Source organism: Vulpes vulpes, chromosome 1 (assembly GCF_048418805.1).
Source record: "Vulpes vulpes isolate BD-2025 chromosome 1, VulVul3, whole genome shotgun sequence".
Classification (NCBI taxonomy): Eukaryota; Metazoa; Chordata; class Mammalia; order Carnivora; family Canidae; genus Vulpes; species Vulpes vulpes.
Window position 1 is genome coordinate 153,126,218 of NC_132780.1, and position 16,833 is coordinate 153,143,050.

General features: G+C 35.6%; 1 protein-coding gene and 1 pseudogene across 7 annotated transcripts in view; one reads left to right on the forward strand and one right to left on the reverse strand.

Annotated features, from left to right (window-relative positions):
* Positions 1-16,833, forward strand: part of ZNF451 (zinc finger protein 451) — an 88,933-nt gene that overhangs the window by 36,673 nt on the left and 35,427 nt on the right. For 6 of the 7 annotated variants that reach the window (XR_011996670.1, XR_011996673.1, XM_072734742.1 and 3 more), the window contains 3 exons: positions 4,079-4,190; positions 8,950-9,100; positions 10,315-10,441. Coding sequence is in view for 5 of the 7 variants with exons in the window: in XM_072734742.1 (XP_072590843.1) it covers positions 4,079-4,190; positions 8,950-9,100; positions 10,315-10,441 (390 nt within the window). In the remaining 2 variants the exon portion in view is untranslated. The remainder of the gene's footprint in view (positions 1-4,078; positions 4,191-8,949; positions 9,101-10,314; positions 10,442-16,833) is intronic. The other variant, XM_072734761.1, reaches the window with a different exon arrangement.
* LOC112914090 (heterogeneous nuclear ribonucleoprotein A1-like) lies at positions 11,246-12,326 on the reverse strand (annotated as a pseudogene).

A 16,833-nucleotide genomic window follows, 5' to 3' on the forward strand; every position in this document is an offset into this window, starting at 1 on the left:
AGTTCAAGAGTCCTACATTGCGTGTAAAACTTATTTTTAAAAAAATGGAAATAAAATCATGGCTCTTCCAGCAGCTGTTTGGATTTCACTTAGCTTTGATAGACTTTGGGCTTTAATCTATAAAGGGACATAGTTGGAGATGATCTCCCAGATTAAGATAAGCACTATGATTTTATATATTTTTTAAAGATTTTACTTATTCATGAGAGAGACACAGAGAGAGGCAGAGACATAGAGGGAGAAGCAAGCTCCCTGTGGGGAACCTGATGTGTGACTCGATCCCAGGACCACAGGGTCATGACCTGAGCCAAAGGCAGATGCTCAATAACTGAGCCACCCAGGCATCCCTGTGATTTTATAATTTTAACATCTGTGTTTTGATTCCTGTCCATTGGTTATCATGGAGGAATTCATATATTTCTATAGCCTTTGTTTTAGTATCTCCTAATCTGGTATAGAATAAATTAATATTCTTTACATTTAGAAGTAGATTTGTTTGGGGACTTTATAATATAATACCAATTAAATTAGAGCATAGTATTGTAATTGTATGTTTAAAATGCTTAATGCAAGGACGTCTGGATGCCTCAGCTCAATTGGTTTAAGCGTCTGCCTTTGGCTCAGGTCATGATCCCGGAATCCCCAGATCGAGCCCCACATTGGGCTCCCTGCTCAGTGAGGAGTCTGCTTCTGCCCCTGCCCCTCACCTTGCACATGCTTGCTAGCTTTCTCTCAAATAAATAAAATCTTAAAAATAAATAAATAAAATGCTTAATGCATAGAGATATTTAAAAAAATAGGATTCTTTCCTGGCTTTAAGGAAGATTCTTTCCCAAAACTATGTTAATTATATTTTTTTTTATGGGGAAAGTCTCCATTTGCATGATTTGCAAGCTATCCTTTCCCACAAATGCTGAATGATTCTAGCTTCTCTTCCCAGGCAGTGTTCTGACATAGATAGTAAAATACCTGTAATGGGTTCAGAATTTTACAGGCACTGTGGTAACCAGGGCTTTTCTCAAGGGTGGTTTCAGCTTCCACCCATGTAAATATTCATTCATTCTACTAAAGACTTGACCTCAGCGTTGAAGAAAGTTTTTTGAGATTCTGAAATTTTTGTTTAACCAATTGTAAAGAATAAATACATATCTAGATTTTTATTTTCTAAAAGAAAAACTGACAGGTATCTTAGTTCATTGCTTGCTATCCATTCATGATTTTTAAAAATTTGGTTTCCTGTATATTTAACTTACTTATTTATTTATTTATTTACTTATTCATGAGAGATGGAGAGAGAGGCAGAGACACAGGCAGAGGAAGAAGCAGGCTCTCTGCAGGAGCCTGATGTGGGACTTGATCCCCAACCCTGGGATCAGGCCCTGAGTCAAAGGCAGATGCTTAACCACTAAGCCACCCAGGCATCCCTTTAACTTATTTTTTAAAACTAGATGACAGAAAACAAATGAAACAAACTACTCAGGAAGATAATGAAACTAAAATAAAAATGATTGTTGAGGAGTTCTAGTGGCAGAAAACTCTAACTAAAACTAGATAATAGAAAATACCTTTCAACTATTCTTAGGCCTTGGTGAATTATTGATGTCTTATTAAGGTGAATTTTTAAAATCTTTTGTGGTGGAGCGGTTTTAAAGAAAGAAAGAAAAAAAACACGTTAAAATCTTCACTGGATATGGGGCACCTGACTGGCTCAGTAGAGTGTGCAACTCTTGATCTCAGGGTCATGAGTTCAAGCCCCATGTTATGTATGGAGCCTACAGAAAATTAAAAAAAAGCACAACAGCTTTTCACTGGATGAATCACTTCCAGAGATAATGTTGTGTTAACTAGTTGATCATCTACCAGCTTTGCTTATTGACACTCTAGGAGTTAAGATGACTTGCAAGAAGGGATATAACACTCAAATTTGGGGAAGAAGCTTTTGTAACGGGAAAAGGATGGCTAATTTGAGGATGACTTCAGCCATTAAATGTTTTCTGAGCATTGGCTATGGCCACAGAGTTCAAAATCTATTTTAAAAAATGCCAGAGAACATTTTTAAAAACCTATTTATTTTTAGTTTTTGGTAGTTCTTTAAAATAAGTAGGCTGTTAACTGGCATGTGGTAGTACTGGTAGTATTTGATTTTATTAAGTTTTTATTGTGATAGATTTTGTAAGGAACTTTGGTAAGAATGCATTAGAAAATGTCTTTAGAGTCTACCAGAAGCTTGCCTTATTGCTTTCTCTGGATGAACTAGCTCTGTTCTCCATGATATGTTATTCAGAACACTAGTGCTATAGGATGCACTTTGAAAAAAAAGTACTTGATGATTTGTTGAGATACTGCATATTCCCAGTGTGGAAAATTATATGCACATTAACGCTTCAGGGCTTTGGAAGTCCTGTGCTAAAGGAACTGTTTAAATTTTGCATTAAAATGAGTGTTTATATACTTAATTTGGTTATAGAGAATTATTTTTAATGAACATAATGCTTGTTAACATCTTTGAGAATTAGTATTTTATGGTATACTTTAACAATATTGTGTAGATTTTTTTCAGATTGAAATCTTGAATCTCCCCGTTTCACTACTTAAACCATTTCTGATAGAAGATCCTGTTGCATTGTTAATTAGACCTTTCATTATTCTGGCCTATATCTTGCAAATCTAGCATTTGTGACTTTGTGATTTCTTTTTAAGAACAAAACCTTATGGAGATGCGATATGGTATACTGGTTAAGTGCATGAATTCTAGAATCGTTATAAGGTTCTGAATCCTGGCGTTGTTATTTATCCTTAGGCAATTTATTTGACCTTTCTGTAACTCGGTTTTCCCATTCTACAATACAAGCAATAATAGTATCTTTCTCACAGAGTTATTGTGAGAATGAAATTTAAAATGCTTTTAGAATCACGACTAGCATGTGGTAAGTGGTTTTAGTAAGTGTTAGCATAAGTAGAGAGTATGCAAATAGATTAATAGATTTAAAATAATATATGGAAAGACTTAGAGACTTTAACTGTCTGAAGCTTAAGTCTAGTTTCATGGTTGACAGTGGCTTGCTGCCTCTTTGTAAATAAAATTTTATCGGAACATAGCAATGCTCATTTGTTTACGTATTCTCTGTGGCTGCTTTCATGGCAGAGTTGAGGAGTTGCAGTAGAGTTGAGCTGCAAAACCTAAAATATTTACTTTCTGGCCTTTATATAGAAAAAGTTTGCCAACCCTAGATCTAGGTAGTGATAAATGCTTTATATTGGTACATTCTAAGTACTAATGAAATCTACTCTTACTAATACTATTCACTGAACAAATATTTAATAGGCTTCTGTATACTTCAGACTGTATGTGGAAACTTTGAATTAGAATATATAAAAATTTAGGGGGCACTTGGGTGGCTCAGATGGCTTAGTGTCTGCCTTTGGCTTGGGTCATGATCCTGGAGTCCTGGGATTGAGCCCTGCATTGGGCTCCCTGCTCAGCAGAGAGTCAGCTTCTCCCTCTCCCTCTATTCCTTGCACTGCTAATGTTCTTTCTCTTAGTATCTCCCTGTCTCAAATGAATAAATAAAATCTTTTTTAAAAAATGTATAAAACTTTAAAAATGAAAATATTTGTATTTCTATTCCCAGAGATAGTCGTTGACATTTTATATATTTTCAGCCTCTGTTCCCCCTCTGCAGATAGAGATTTATAGACCTTGAAAAATTAATCTTTATTTATATTTGACCTCATTTGATGACCTACTTGATATAAAAAATATATTCCTACTTCATCAAAAGTTTGGTTTGTGTTTCTAATTGACTTTCATGAAATGGATATACCGTAATTAAACTACTCTATTGTTGGAGATATAGGTTATGGCAAAATTTTGTGCAAATATAGATGACATTGGGATCAGCATGTCAGAGCATAAACCTTTGTTTTGACTTATCTCTTTGGGATAGCTGTCTAGATGTAGAGTTACAGGGATAAAGGATAATCAGTATTTTCTCATCACTGATATATTAACATCCTTTTCTCAAGAAAACCAAGTTAGTAATCATAGGTTAACTGATTTTCTTCTTAATACCTTTAGGAAAAAATCGATTTTCAGCACGCTCATGGGTTACAAGAATTGGAATTTATTCGAGGACATTCTGATACAGAAGCAGCAAGACTGTGTGTGGACCAGTGGCTAAAAATGCCAGGTACTCTTTAGAGATCAGAGTGGAACACTGAGGTTACTGAGCTTCCCTAAAGCTTTTTGGGGTTATAGCTGTATTATTCAGTTGCTAGTACATACATAAAGTATTGAAATTTAGTTTCAGTGATACTTAATGGCCTACTTCACGAATTGTCTTCCTACATTGACAAAAGTATATTTTGAATATAATGGGTCATCCTTGACCTCATTAGATATTGCTCATTTATTTACTTGTGTTATTTCAGTTATTACATGAAATAGTGCATGTGTCTGTGGGAGAGATTTTAATAGATTTGAGGTCAAGAAAGCTTCTCTAATGAAATGGAATTTAAGCTGAGATCTAAAGGATTAGTGTTTACTTATTTATTCACCAGTGCAGTCTGTGTAGATATTTTATAAGAACATGTCCACATGAGGGACATCTAAAGCATTGGGTAGCCTCTTCACTAACTCTACAGACCTAAGGTTCCCAAAAGAGTCACTATGGAACATTTTCCCCAACCAGATAATTAGGTTTTATTTTTTTTAATTTTTTTATTTTTTGGTGGAATTTTTAAGATCCAGTAGGACACTCTCACTATGACTGCTTTTCTAGCCTGTGTTGTAGAAGTAACACTGAGCCTTTAAAAGGCTTGGGATATCCACAGAAACCTTAGCTGTGGATTTAATCCAGTGGAATGTTTGATTGCAGAAAGTCATTAGAAATATCTGTGCATGCAATGCTCAACTTGAACCTGATATCTTGTTCTACAGTTTTCAGGGGCATCTGGGTGGCACAGTTGGTCATAGTGTCCAAATCTTGATTTTGACTCAGGTCACTGTCTTGGGGTCCAGGGATTGGGCTTGGCGTTCAGTGGGAAGTCTACTCCGAGATTCTCTTTCCTTTGTCCCCTCCACCCCCCAGGTCACATTCTCTCTCCCTCTCTTTCTCTCAAATGAATAAATCTTTAAAAATAAATAAATATAGTTTTCAGAAGGCTTTTCTTTGAATCAAATTATCTCTGATAAGGTAATTCCAAAGTTTTTACCCTGTTATGTTGGATTAATAGATTTGTATGTCTGTCTCTTCTTTCAGACTACATACTTTGTAGTATGGGGGGACAGAGACCAAGGTTTATTAGTTCTTTTTTGCTCAACTTAGAGATACTCAGTAAATGTTGTTTGAATATTATCCAATGTAAGCTATAAACATTTGCATATGAACACAGAAAGAAGCCTAGAATTTAGGATCCAAATGTGACTGTCATTCAAGTAAACAAAAGAATTGTTTAGTATTCCAGACCTATTTTAGCAAAAAATACTATGATACCTGGTTATGCCTCTTGAGGTGTTCTGGTTAAAGCTCATATTTAAAAAAGAAAAAAATCCCCCTGGATGCATTCTGTTCTCAGTAGAAATTAATGACTTAATTCAGTGGTTTTACTTTAGCTACTTTAGAATCGCCTGGGAACTTTTAAGTACATACCTGTGCCTTATCTCCATAGATGATTCTAGGGCATCTGTAGTTTTGGGAAAAGATTCGTAGGTAATTTTGATAGGAAAATGGAGTAGAACTATAAGGCTTTATCATTTCCAAGATATCTTCTAAAAATAGTTTATCTCAGGCAAATCTAACATCTTTAAGTCCTGTCTAGACTCTTTAGATCTGATGCCATACTTCCAGATTGACAGAATATTTGAATTCACTGTAAAATGTATTCATGGGCATATGTTTATGTATTTGTCTGAGCAGGTCAGTGGTAACAAATGACTCATTTTAACTGTCTCTTTATGATTCTTGGCAAAACTTGGTATTTTACATATCTTCAGGTCACACCTGATTCATTGGTAGCTGATAAGCTTGAGCCTGGAGTTAAGGGCTTTAGTTATATTTGTTTTATGTGATTGTTTTATTTTTTTGCTTGCTCCCTTGCAACAACACTATAGAACTGAAGTTTAGGATCTATTGCTAGAACAGCTGCTTTAACATTGGGCTATATTTGGTATGGTGCTATTCCATAAGTTAGCTTTGGAGAGTGCTGAGATGTTTGAATAGGGTATAGCTGGGAATACAGAGGTGAGTCATTGTTCTCTTTAATTATAAAAAATGAGGTTCTACTTCTAAATAGCATGAAGGGACTTGTTCAATCTATTCCAAAGTATCTAGCTATTGTAATTCATCCCTTTCATTAGAAGTAGTTTAAGTACTTTATTTATATTTACTCTACTGAAATTCATCTTTTATAGACCTTTATAGTTAGGCTAGTTTGCATACATTTAAATACTTAGTAACTTAAAAACAATACTTTAAGGAAAATACTTAAATTTCTCTATTTTGCCTTTCCATGGGTAAATCTTATTTTCTCTGAATTGATTATTTTCTCTAATTTTATTTTTATCCAGAACTTTTACTGGCTAAATAAAGATCTTAATGGGTAACATCTAGAATGTGGATGGACAGTAATTAAAAATTGTCATAATTCTGACTACATTAAAAAAATAAAAATAAGGTCTTTAATGCGTCTTTAAAATTAAAATATGATTAATGCTATACTATGCTGTTCATTGTTGGCAGAACATATTTATAAGCATTTTGGCAGTTTTTAATGGAGCCTCCCCTCTCCCCCCAAGGACTAAAACAGCAGAAAAGCAGTTGAAACCTTAAATTATTATATAAGCCATTTGGAGATCTTAAAACTAGATGATGTTAAAAGAATAATAGTTTATCCTATTTAAATCCTTAGGGGCTTTGTAGAAACTACCATAAAGATAATACCCAGTTTTCTGTTCTATGAAACATTCAAGGCATTGAAACAGTCTAAAGAAATAATAATAAAAGGGAGTCAATAATCTAACCATCCGTGTATAACTATCTGACATACAGTCAGAATCCTGCTTGCAGTTTTACATTTCATGGTTTGTGTAATGTAACTCTAGATTTTCCATCCTACAGCATGCATGGGATAAATTTTGTTCCAGGGGTATTAGTCTACAAGAGTTGTAAGATGAATACTTAAAGAAAGGATGAAAAATGAGCCAGGATAAAGAGAGATTAATTCAGAGACTAGTGAAAGGGCTGCCTGGCTGGTTCATTCCATAGAGCATGTGACTCTGGATCTTAGGGTCATACAGCCCTATAATGGGTGTAGGGTTTACTTTTTTAAAAAAGAGAGGAAAAAGAAGTAGTGATGGGCAAACTTTGAAAGGAGAAAAGAAAGGGATAAAATAAAAGAAAGGATAAAGATAGTAAGTAAATCTCTGCTTTGTGTTCTGTAAATTTATTACTGAGACCTGCATTACTTAATATCCAGATGGGAACTAACTGATCAGTGGCTGGTTTCCTAAGAAAGTACCACTCTTATTCTTCTTGCATCCCTGAACTCTCCACTCCTCCCCACTTTCCTAGTTACATTTTTAACATAATTTTCAGAGAACTCAGATCCTTTATAATATAGGTAAACCTTCTAATGTGTTTAAGATAGTTAATAGAGGAAAAAAGAATTAGAAGATCTTTTCCAGTTTATATAAATGAAAAGGTAAGTAGTGGCTTTATAGAGCAACTGATTTTCTAATCAGTGTTTGATCTTTGACATTTCTTGGCTATTGAACTTAAAGAAACAGATTTTTTTTCCCCTCAAGAGAATGTTACTTAAAGATGTTAACAGCTTCCAGGACACCTGGCTGGCTTGGTCAGTAGAGCATGCAGCTCTTGATCTCAGGGTTTTAGTAACCTCTACATTGGGTATAGAGGTTACTAAAAAAAAAAAAAATTAAATGAATAAATTTAATTTCCATCACATACTAAAAAAAGAAAGGAAGGAAGGCTCCTGGCCGGCTCAGTCAGTAGAGCAATGTGACCCTTGATCTTGGGGTTGTGAGTTTGAGCCCCATGTTGGGTGTAGAGATTACTTTAAAAATAACATCATTTATGGGATCCCTGGGTGGCGCAGCGGTTTAGCGCCTGCCTTTGGCCCAGGGCACGATCCTGGAGACCTGGGATCGAATCCCAGGCTCCCAGTGCATGGAGCCTGCTTCTCCCTCTGCCTATGTCTCTGCCTCTATCTCTCTCTCTCTCTCTCTCTGTGTGACTATCATAAATAAATAAAATTTTTTTTAAAACATCATTTAGATTATCATTTAATATCATTTAATTATCATTTATATAGGCACCTTGGGTGACTCAGTAGGTTAACCATCTGACTTTTGATTTCGGCTCAGGTCCTGATCTCATGGTGTGAGATCAAGCCCCACATCAGGCTCCACTGTGGACATGGAGTCGGCTTAAGATTCTCTCCGCCCCCCTACCTTCCCCTGGTCCCCAACCGGCTCACTTGAGCGCTCTCCCTCTCTCTCAAAAAAAAGAAAAAAAGAAAAAAAAAATGTTAACAACTTTACTTGTCCGAGGGGTCACCTGCGTAGCTCAGTGGGTGAACGTCTTCCTTTAGCTCAGGTCGTGATCCTGAGACTGAATCCCACATTGGGGATTGAATCCCCTGCAGGGAGCCTACTTTTCTCCCTCTGCCTATGTCTGCCTCTGTCTCTCTCTGTCTCTCATGAATAAATAAATAAAAATCTTAAAATAAAAAAAAGCTTTATTTGTCTCAGGTAGCTATTTTTAGGTGATCATATTTTTTTTTATAAGAAAGCTAATAAACATTTAATTACAATTAGCATCACCCAGATGCTGTATCATAATTTATATTGTTTTGTCATAATTTTGATTACCAATTCAAAGGACAAGTATCTGAAGTAGAAACTTAAGAATTTGTATTCCAATGATACAGGACTCAAAGCAGGAACAATTAATTCTGGAACAAGAAGTTCATTCCGAAGAGGAGGCCAAATGCGGGTGTCTGGAAAACCAATTTTATGTCCCATAATGCACTGTAACAAGGAATTTGATAATGGGCACCTTCTCTTAGGACATTTGAAAAGGTGAGTGTGATACTCAATAGTGGATGCTGAAAAGCAAATGAGTTTTACAAAGTGATTTCATAAAATGAAAGCATGATACATCTGCGTCATTGTAATCATAACTTTATATTGCAAACTTGTGCTCTTACGATAGTTGCTTTAAATTTACATTTCTTATGTTTCCTAGAAGGCTTAAAGTCAGATATTTTTTCTAGTGATACTCTTTCAAGGCATGTAGCCTTTAAGTATGTATTTATTCTTAATACGTCTCATAAAATTCAGAACAGAATTTTTACGCTTATAAGTAGTTGAATCATTTTTAGAGAAATCCAGCCCATAAATACAAATTTCAAAAGACACAGAGCACTTAGAGATATTTGGTCTAGACTAAAGAAAGCTAATATGGTATTACAAAGCAAATGTTAAAGGCAAACCAAATGTAGCAAAATTCATAATATTCTATTTATGAAACCTACCTTATTAATTTACTGAATTTTTGAATAGTAGAGCTTGAGAAAGTAAATATCAAGGGAAGGCAATATTAAATGCATTAAACATTCTTACCTTCATATTCTCTCCTTCTAATAGTTTAAAGATATGAATTGAGAGTTTGGGGGCTCTCAGCCATTATCATTTCCAGATGCGTCACCCTACTTATGAATTAACCTACCTGTAAAGGCTCCTAGAACGAGCTTCAGCATTCTACAAATAACTAGGTACTATACTGTATCTAAAGTATTTTTAAATCTCCAACTTTAAAATGGCACAAACTTAAAATGATTAAACTGAACATTAAAGGGATTAAAAGCCATTTTTAGGAAACAAGTATGTGCCAGAAATCTTGACATGAGATTATTATTAAATTGGTTCATTTACAACTAATTGTGAATTTTCTGGTAAATAAGGCAAAAAGGAAAAGATGATGACTCTATAATCTTCAAACTGGAATTTCATCAGTTTGGCAAGACATACTTAAATCCATTTTAATGGATCTTGGGTACTTTTACAAAATCTTGAGCTAACTATTGGTCACTGTTTGAAGGTATTGCATGGCATTTTGGAGCCATTTAATATTTCTTTAAGTTGAAGAACATAATTCAGTAAAAAAAGTAAAAATTTCTTAGTGTGTATGTGTGTTTGTGTGTAAACAAATAAACAAGTGCTTAACAAATGAAACAGTACAGTGTGGATCCTAAAATGCAGACTTCTCTAACGTTACCTCTCTTGCTGAGTAGGTTTGATCACTCTCCATGTGATCCAACAATTACACTACATGGACCATTCACCAATTCCTTTGCTTGTGTAGTGTGTTACAAAAATTTTGTTACTCAACAGCAATATAGGGATCACCTTTTTGCTAAGGTAAGAGCATGTCCTAAGTTAAGAATAGGTATTTTTTCCTAGAGAACCATGGAATTCAGTATAGGTGTTTTCTTGCTGCTCTGAATTACCTATAATCACCAGTGATAACATAAGGATCAAAACTATGGTTATTTATGGAGAATAAAATGATTTGGAACATTAAATTTCTGTGGGCTGATAAACTTAATTACTGAAAGCCGGCAGTCCCAGAGATTATCATAGAAACCCTTTCTTTGATGGAGTTGCTCTGCCGAATTAACCTTGTTCAGATGCTTTTAATGAGAACTAGAACCTTGGTCTTAAGTCCACTGCATTTCACTGCCTTTTGACATGTTGGAACCATGTAGTAAATAATTCCTTTTTAATGCTAGTATTAAGAAATCTAAAAGGCTGTTTTATGTAACTCTCATTAAGCATTAAATCTCAAGGGATACAAGTTGATTCATGGCATATGCAAATCTGTGTAATATATAGTTCTGTATTACCATATTTGAAATTATATATCTTTAATGATTTATTCACATTACAGAATGTTAGTTGTGTAATATGTTCACTGGGAAAATTTTTTTACACTTTTATTATTTTTTAAGACACATTTATTCAGCATCATGATCAGGCTATTACATTTAGCAATCAACAGCATGGGTGCAAAAAAAAAAAAAATCTACATTAAAACCCTTTGTTGGAATGCTTTACACTTTCCACAGAACAGAAACTAAAATAACCTGTTATACAATTAGTCACAAATACAGTCCTCGAGTTTTTTGCCCATACACACGAGTATTGTCTAAAACATGTCTTCTTTGTAGCAGCTAGGCCCTGCCACCACTGTGCTTCGCTGAGTTCACAAATCTGTTGTAACCTGTAGCTTCCCTGTCACTTCTCTGGCTCTCCTCTCCTGCTAAGCTTTATTTCCTGGCAGTAATTAAAACCTTCTGCCACTGCCATAGCTGCTGCTGCTGCTGGAACTGCCATAGCCACCTCGATTTTGTGGTCTGGCAAAGTATTGGCCTCCACCACCATAGGGGCCAGAGCTTCTACCTCCAAAATTTCCTCCTTTCATGGATCCAAAATTTGGGAATTGATTGTTGTAATTGCCAAAATCGTTATAGCTTCCGCCACCTCCAAAGTTGCTTCCATCATTACCAAACCCATTATAGCCATCCCCACTGCCACCATATCCACTACCACCTCGACTGCCCCGGAAGCCACCTCAACCACTGAAGTTCCCTCCACGACCAAAGTTGTCATTCCCACCAAAACCACCTCCACGACCACCACCAAAGTTTCCAGAACCACTTTGGCCTCTTGGGCTGGACGAAGCACTAGCCATCTCTTGCTTCGATAGGGATTTCCTTACTTCACAGTTGTGGCCATTCACAGTATGGTGTTTTTGAATGACAATCTTGTCTACAGAGTCATGGTTGTCATATGTCACAAAAGCAAAACCTCTCTTTTTGCCACTGTCTCGGTCAGTCATGATCTCAATCACTTCAATTTTCCCAAACTATTCAAAATAATCTCTTAGATGATGTTCTTCAGTGTCTTCTTCAATGCCACCAACAAAAATCTTTTTCACAGTTAAGTGGGCACCAGGTCTTTGAGAATTTTCTCGGGAAACAGTCCTCTTTGGTTTCACAACTCTTCCATCCACCTTGTGTGGCCTTGCGTTCATGGCTGCGTCCACCTCCTCCACGGCGTACGTGACGAACCCAAAGCCTCTGGAGTGCTTGGTGTTGGGGTCTCTCATTACCACACAGTCCGTAAGCGTCCCCCATTGCTCAGAATGGCTCCTCAGACTCTCATCAGTTGTTTCAAAGCTCAAACCTTCGATGAAGAGCTTCAGCAGCTGCTCAGGCTCTTTAGGAGACTCTGACTTAGACATGACAGCGGTGAGAGGGGAGACTTTAACGATGCTAACTCAGCGGCGTCCGGGGCAGAAAACTAAGTTTTTATTTTAATCACTTGATGCTCATGATGACAAATGTCCTCTTCAATTCCCATCACCTATTTTACCCATCCCCCCATTCTCTTCCCTTCTAGTAACCATCAATTTGTTCTCTGTACATAAGAGCCTGTTTCTTGGTTTCTCTTTTTCCCTTTGCTCATTTGTTTTGTTTCTTAAATTCCACATACGAGTGAAATTATATGGTATTTGTCTTTTCTCTGACTTTGCTTAGCATTACACACTCTAGCTCTAGCCACGTTGTTGCAAATGGCAAGATTTCATCCTTTTTGATGGCTGAATAATATTCCGTGTGTGTGTGTGTGTGTGTGTGTGTGTGTGTGTGTGTGTACTGCATCTTCATTATCCATTCACTAATTGATGGATACTTGCACTATTATAAATCATGCTGCTGTAAATATGGGGGTGTAGTATCCCTTTGAATTAGTGTTTTTGTATTTTTTGGATAAATACCCAGCAGTGCAGTTACTAGGTCATAGGGTAGTTATATTTTTAGCTTTTTGAGGAACCTTCATGCTGTTTTCCACAGTGGCTGCACTTGCAGTTTGCATTTCCACCAAAAATGCACACGGGTTCATTTTTCTCCACATCCTTTCCAATGCTTGTTTCTTTTGTTGATTTTAGCCATTATGACAAGTATAAGGTGGTATCTCATAGTAGTTTTGATTTGCATTTCCCTGATGACGAGTGAGGTTGAGCATAATTTCATGTATCTCTTGGCCATCTGGATATCTTCTTTGGAGAAATGTCTGTTCATGTTTTCTGCCTATTTTTTAATTGGACCATGTGTTTTGGCTTTTGAGTTGTTTAAATTATTTGTGTATTTTGGATACTAACCCTTTATCAGATATGTCATTTGCAAATGCTTTCTCCCATTTAGTAGGTTGCCTTTTTAAATTCTGTTCATTGTTCCCTTCACTGCGCAGAAACTTTCTATTTTGATGAAGTCCCACTAGTTTATTTCTGCTTTTATTTCTTTGCCTCAGGAGACACATCTAGAAAATGTTGCTATGGCCAGTGTCAGAGAGATTACTGTCTGTGCTGTCTTCAAGGGTTTTTATGGTTTCAGGTCTTACATTTAGGTCTTCAATCCATTTTAAATTTTATATATGGTGAAAGAAAGTGGTCGTTTCATTCTTTTGCATGTAACTAGTTTTCCCAATACCATTGGTTGAAGAAACTGTCTTTCCCACTGGATTTTCATTTCTCCTTTTTCTTTCTTTTTTTAAAAGATTTTATTTATTTTTTCATGAGAGACACAGAGAGAGAGAGAGAGAGAGAGAGATTGAGAGAGAGAGAGAGGCAGAGACACAGGCAGAGGGAGAAGCAGGCTCCATTCAGGGAGTCTGACGTGGGACTTGATCCTGGGTCTCCAGGATCAGGCCCTTGGCTGAAGGTGGTGCTAAACCACTGAGCCACCCAGGCTGCCCTCATTTCTCCTTTTTCAAAGACCATATAATTGTGGGTTTATTTCTGGATTTTCTGCTGTGATCCGTTGATCTATGTGTCAGGTTTTATGCTAGTACCGTGCTGTTTTGATTACTATACTTTTGTAATATAACTTGAAGTCTGGAATTGTGATACCTCTCGTTTAGCTTTTCTTTTTCAAGATTGCTTTGATCAGAGTTATTTGTGGTTCCATGTAAATTTTAGGATTTTTTTCTATTCTGTGAAAAATGGTATTGTTATTTTGATAGAGATTGCATTAAATTTGTAGATTGCTTTGGGTAGTATAGACATTTTAACAATATTTGTCCTTCCAGTCCATGATCATGAAATGTCTTTCCATATCTTTACACCATATTGAATTTCTTTCATCAGTGTTCTATAGTTTTCAGAGTACAGGTTTTTTTAACTCTTGGTTAAGTTTCATTTCTAGATATTTTATTGTTTTTGATGTGACTGATTTAATATTTGCAAAACAGTGTGATATGTCATGTCACTAAGATAAAGTATAAAAAAACATCATTTCAGTAGATACAGAAAAAGCATTTGATAGTACAGCATCCATTCATGATAAAAATCCTCAATGATAGAGGTTCTAGAGTAGCATAACCTCAACATAATAAAGGTCATGTATGAGAAACCCACAGCTAACATTCTCATTGGTGAAAAACTGAGATCTTTTCCTCTAAGGTCAGGAACAAGACAAGAATGTCTATTCTTAGCACTTTTATTTTATATAAGACAAAGTGTCTGAATTGTATAAGGAAACCAGTGTATTGTAAACGTGAATACTTAAATATTTGTTGAATCAGTGCATACATTTTAGATCAACGAACAACATTCTATATGAATATATTATATAGTTCATTTAATTTTGTTCGATGTATTGCTTCAATTTTTCTATTAAAAACAATACCACTTTAAATATCTTGGTAGCTAAAACCCTATAATAAATCACAGCTGTGATTACAACTATATGCAAAGTGCTGTGAGTCCTAGCAAACCATCAAACCTGGGAATGATCTTGGGGACTCCCAACACAAGTGGTAACCTTGATACTGCCAAGAGGTTACTGTTATAGGACAGTAATATGATGAAAATAATGCTTATACCTTTAGAACTAGAAGGACTCTTAATTTTAGAACCCAAATCCTTCCCTTCTTTAGAGACGCCAAAGAGATTAAGTGTATTAGAATGGTACCAGTGTTCAGGGTGGATTCATAGGTATAGAAAGGAGATGAGTTTAGGTGACCTTTGTAGTAATTTAACTTTGAGATGAATAAAGGCTTTGCCTAAGTAATGGCATTTAGAATAAAGACCTTAAAGTGAAAAAAGAAATGACAGGGCTTTCTATTGTTGTGACAAGGGTTTGAGGAGAGAAAAGAAAAAGGATACAAGAGGACTGCATTATGTAATTTTTGTGGTGTTTTAAGAGGGTCACTAATATTGTACCTTTTTTAAAATTAGAGTCCTTTCAGGGCACGTTTTCCTATTCCAGGCTGTCTATGTTAACATATTTATCTTTTTTCTTTAGTAAATCTGAATAGATATTTTAACTTAAAATTAATAACTCTCATTTATGTTTTTCCAAATTTCATTGACTTTCTTTTTTTCTGGGAATCACTCATGTCATGCTGTTTTACCTTGCCTCCAGGAAGTAAATTTATGATGTTCAGCCTCTCGGGTAGCATTATGGTAAAACAGAACAAATGCTTTGGTGTCACACAGACCTGGGTTCTACTGTCATTTTTATTAGCTGTATGTACTCAGAAGTTACTGAACATCTGTGATCCTTATTCTTTGTATCTAAAATGAATTGTTACACTTACATGCAAGATTGATGAGAGAAGGTATACTACTGTATAAAGCACCTAGGGCCTAACTTAGATAGCTCTCATTAAATGCTCTTTATTACTTATTCTTTGGAGAGTCCTTCACAAGAACTCTAAAGGAAACTGGTATGCATTAGACTGTAATTGCCTATCTTAAATCAGCCAGAAGAGGTCACTGAAGATTGTATACCTATGAATTCTATTTTGTAAGGATGGCATTCTTCAAAGAAAGAGGGTGAAATGACCACAACTTGTGTTTTTGCCTTGCTTCTCCCTTCTTTCCCTTTCATCTCCAATTTCTTCTGTCTGAGCCAGTGCTGCTTAAACTTTACACACCAATCACTTGGGAATCTTACTAAAATGTAAGTTCTTATAGTAAATATAAGACTGGGCCTTAGATTCAAGATTCCTAACAAGTTTGTAGTTGAAGGTCACACTTTGAAGGTTACAAGTGTGAATTACTAGTTGGTTTTGACAGTAAAACTATTCAATAAATATATCACTAGATAGCTTCCTGCTTTTCTCCTTTTCTGGTGGTGGTGGAGGTAGGGGAAGACATATTGTAAACTTTAATGGCCCTTGATGTCACTTTTGAGTCAATAGGTACAACCCCTCTTTCTCATTTTGTTCCTAGAGCCATTCTGTCATTAAGAGTGATTTTTCCTTCTTGTTAGCCCATTCTCCATAGCCCTAGGCAATCTGTAAACTGCTTTCTGTCTATAGTTTTGCCTTTCCTGGACATTTCATATAAGTGGAATCTTATAATACATGGCCTCTTGTGATAAGATTCTCTAGTTTACCATAATGTTATCAAGGTTCATCCATGTTGCAGCATATATCAGTACTTCATTCTTTTTTTGTTCCATTGTATGGAAATATGCCATTTTTTGTTTATCAATTCATCAGTTGGTGGATACTTGGGTTATTTTACTTTTGGGCTATTGTGAATAATGCTAAAAATAAATGTACAAGCCTTCATGTGGACATATGTCTTTATTTCTTGACAGTTAATTTTGGGGGTCGTATGGTAATTCTGTTTAGTTGTTTGAAGAACTACCAAACTGTTATACAACACACTGTACCATTTTCTTTTCTTTTTTTTTTTTAAAGATTTTATTTATTTATTCATGAGACACAGATTGAGAGAG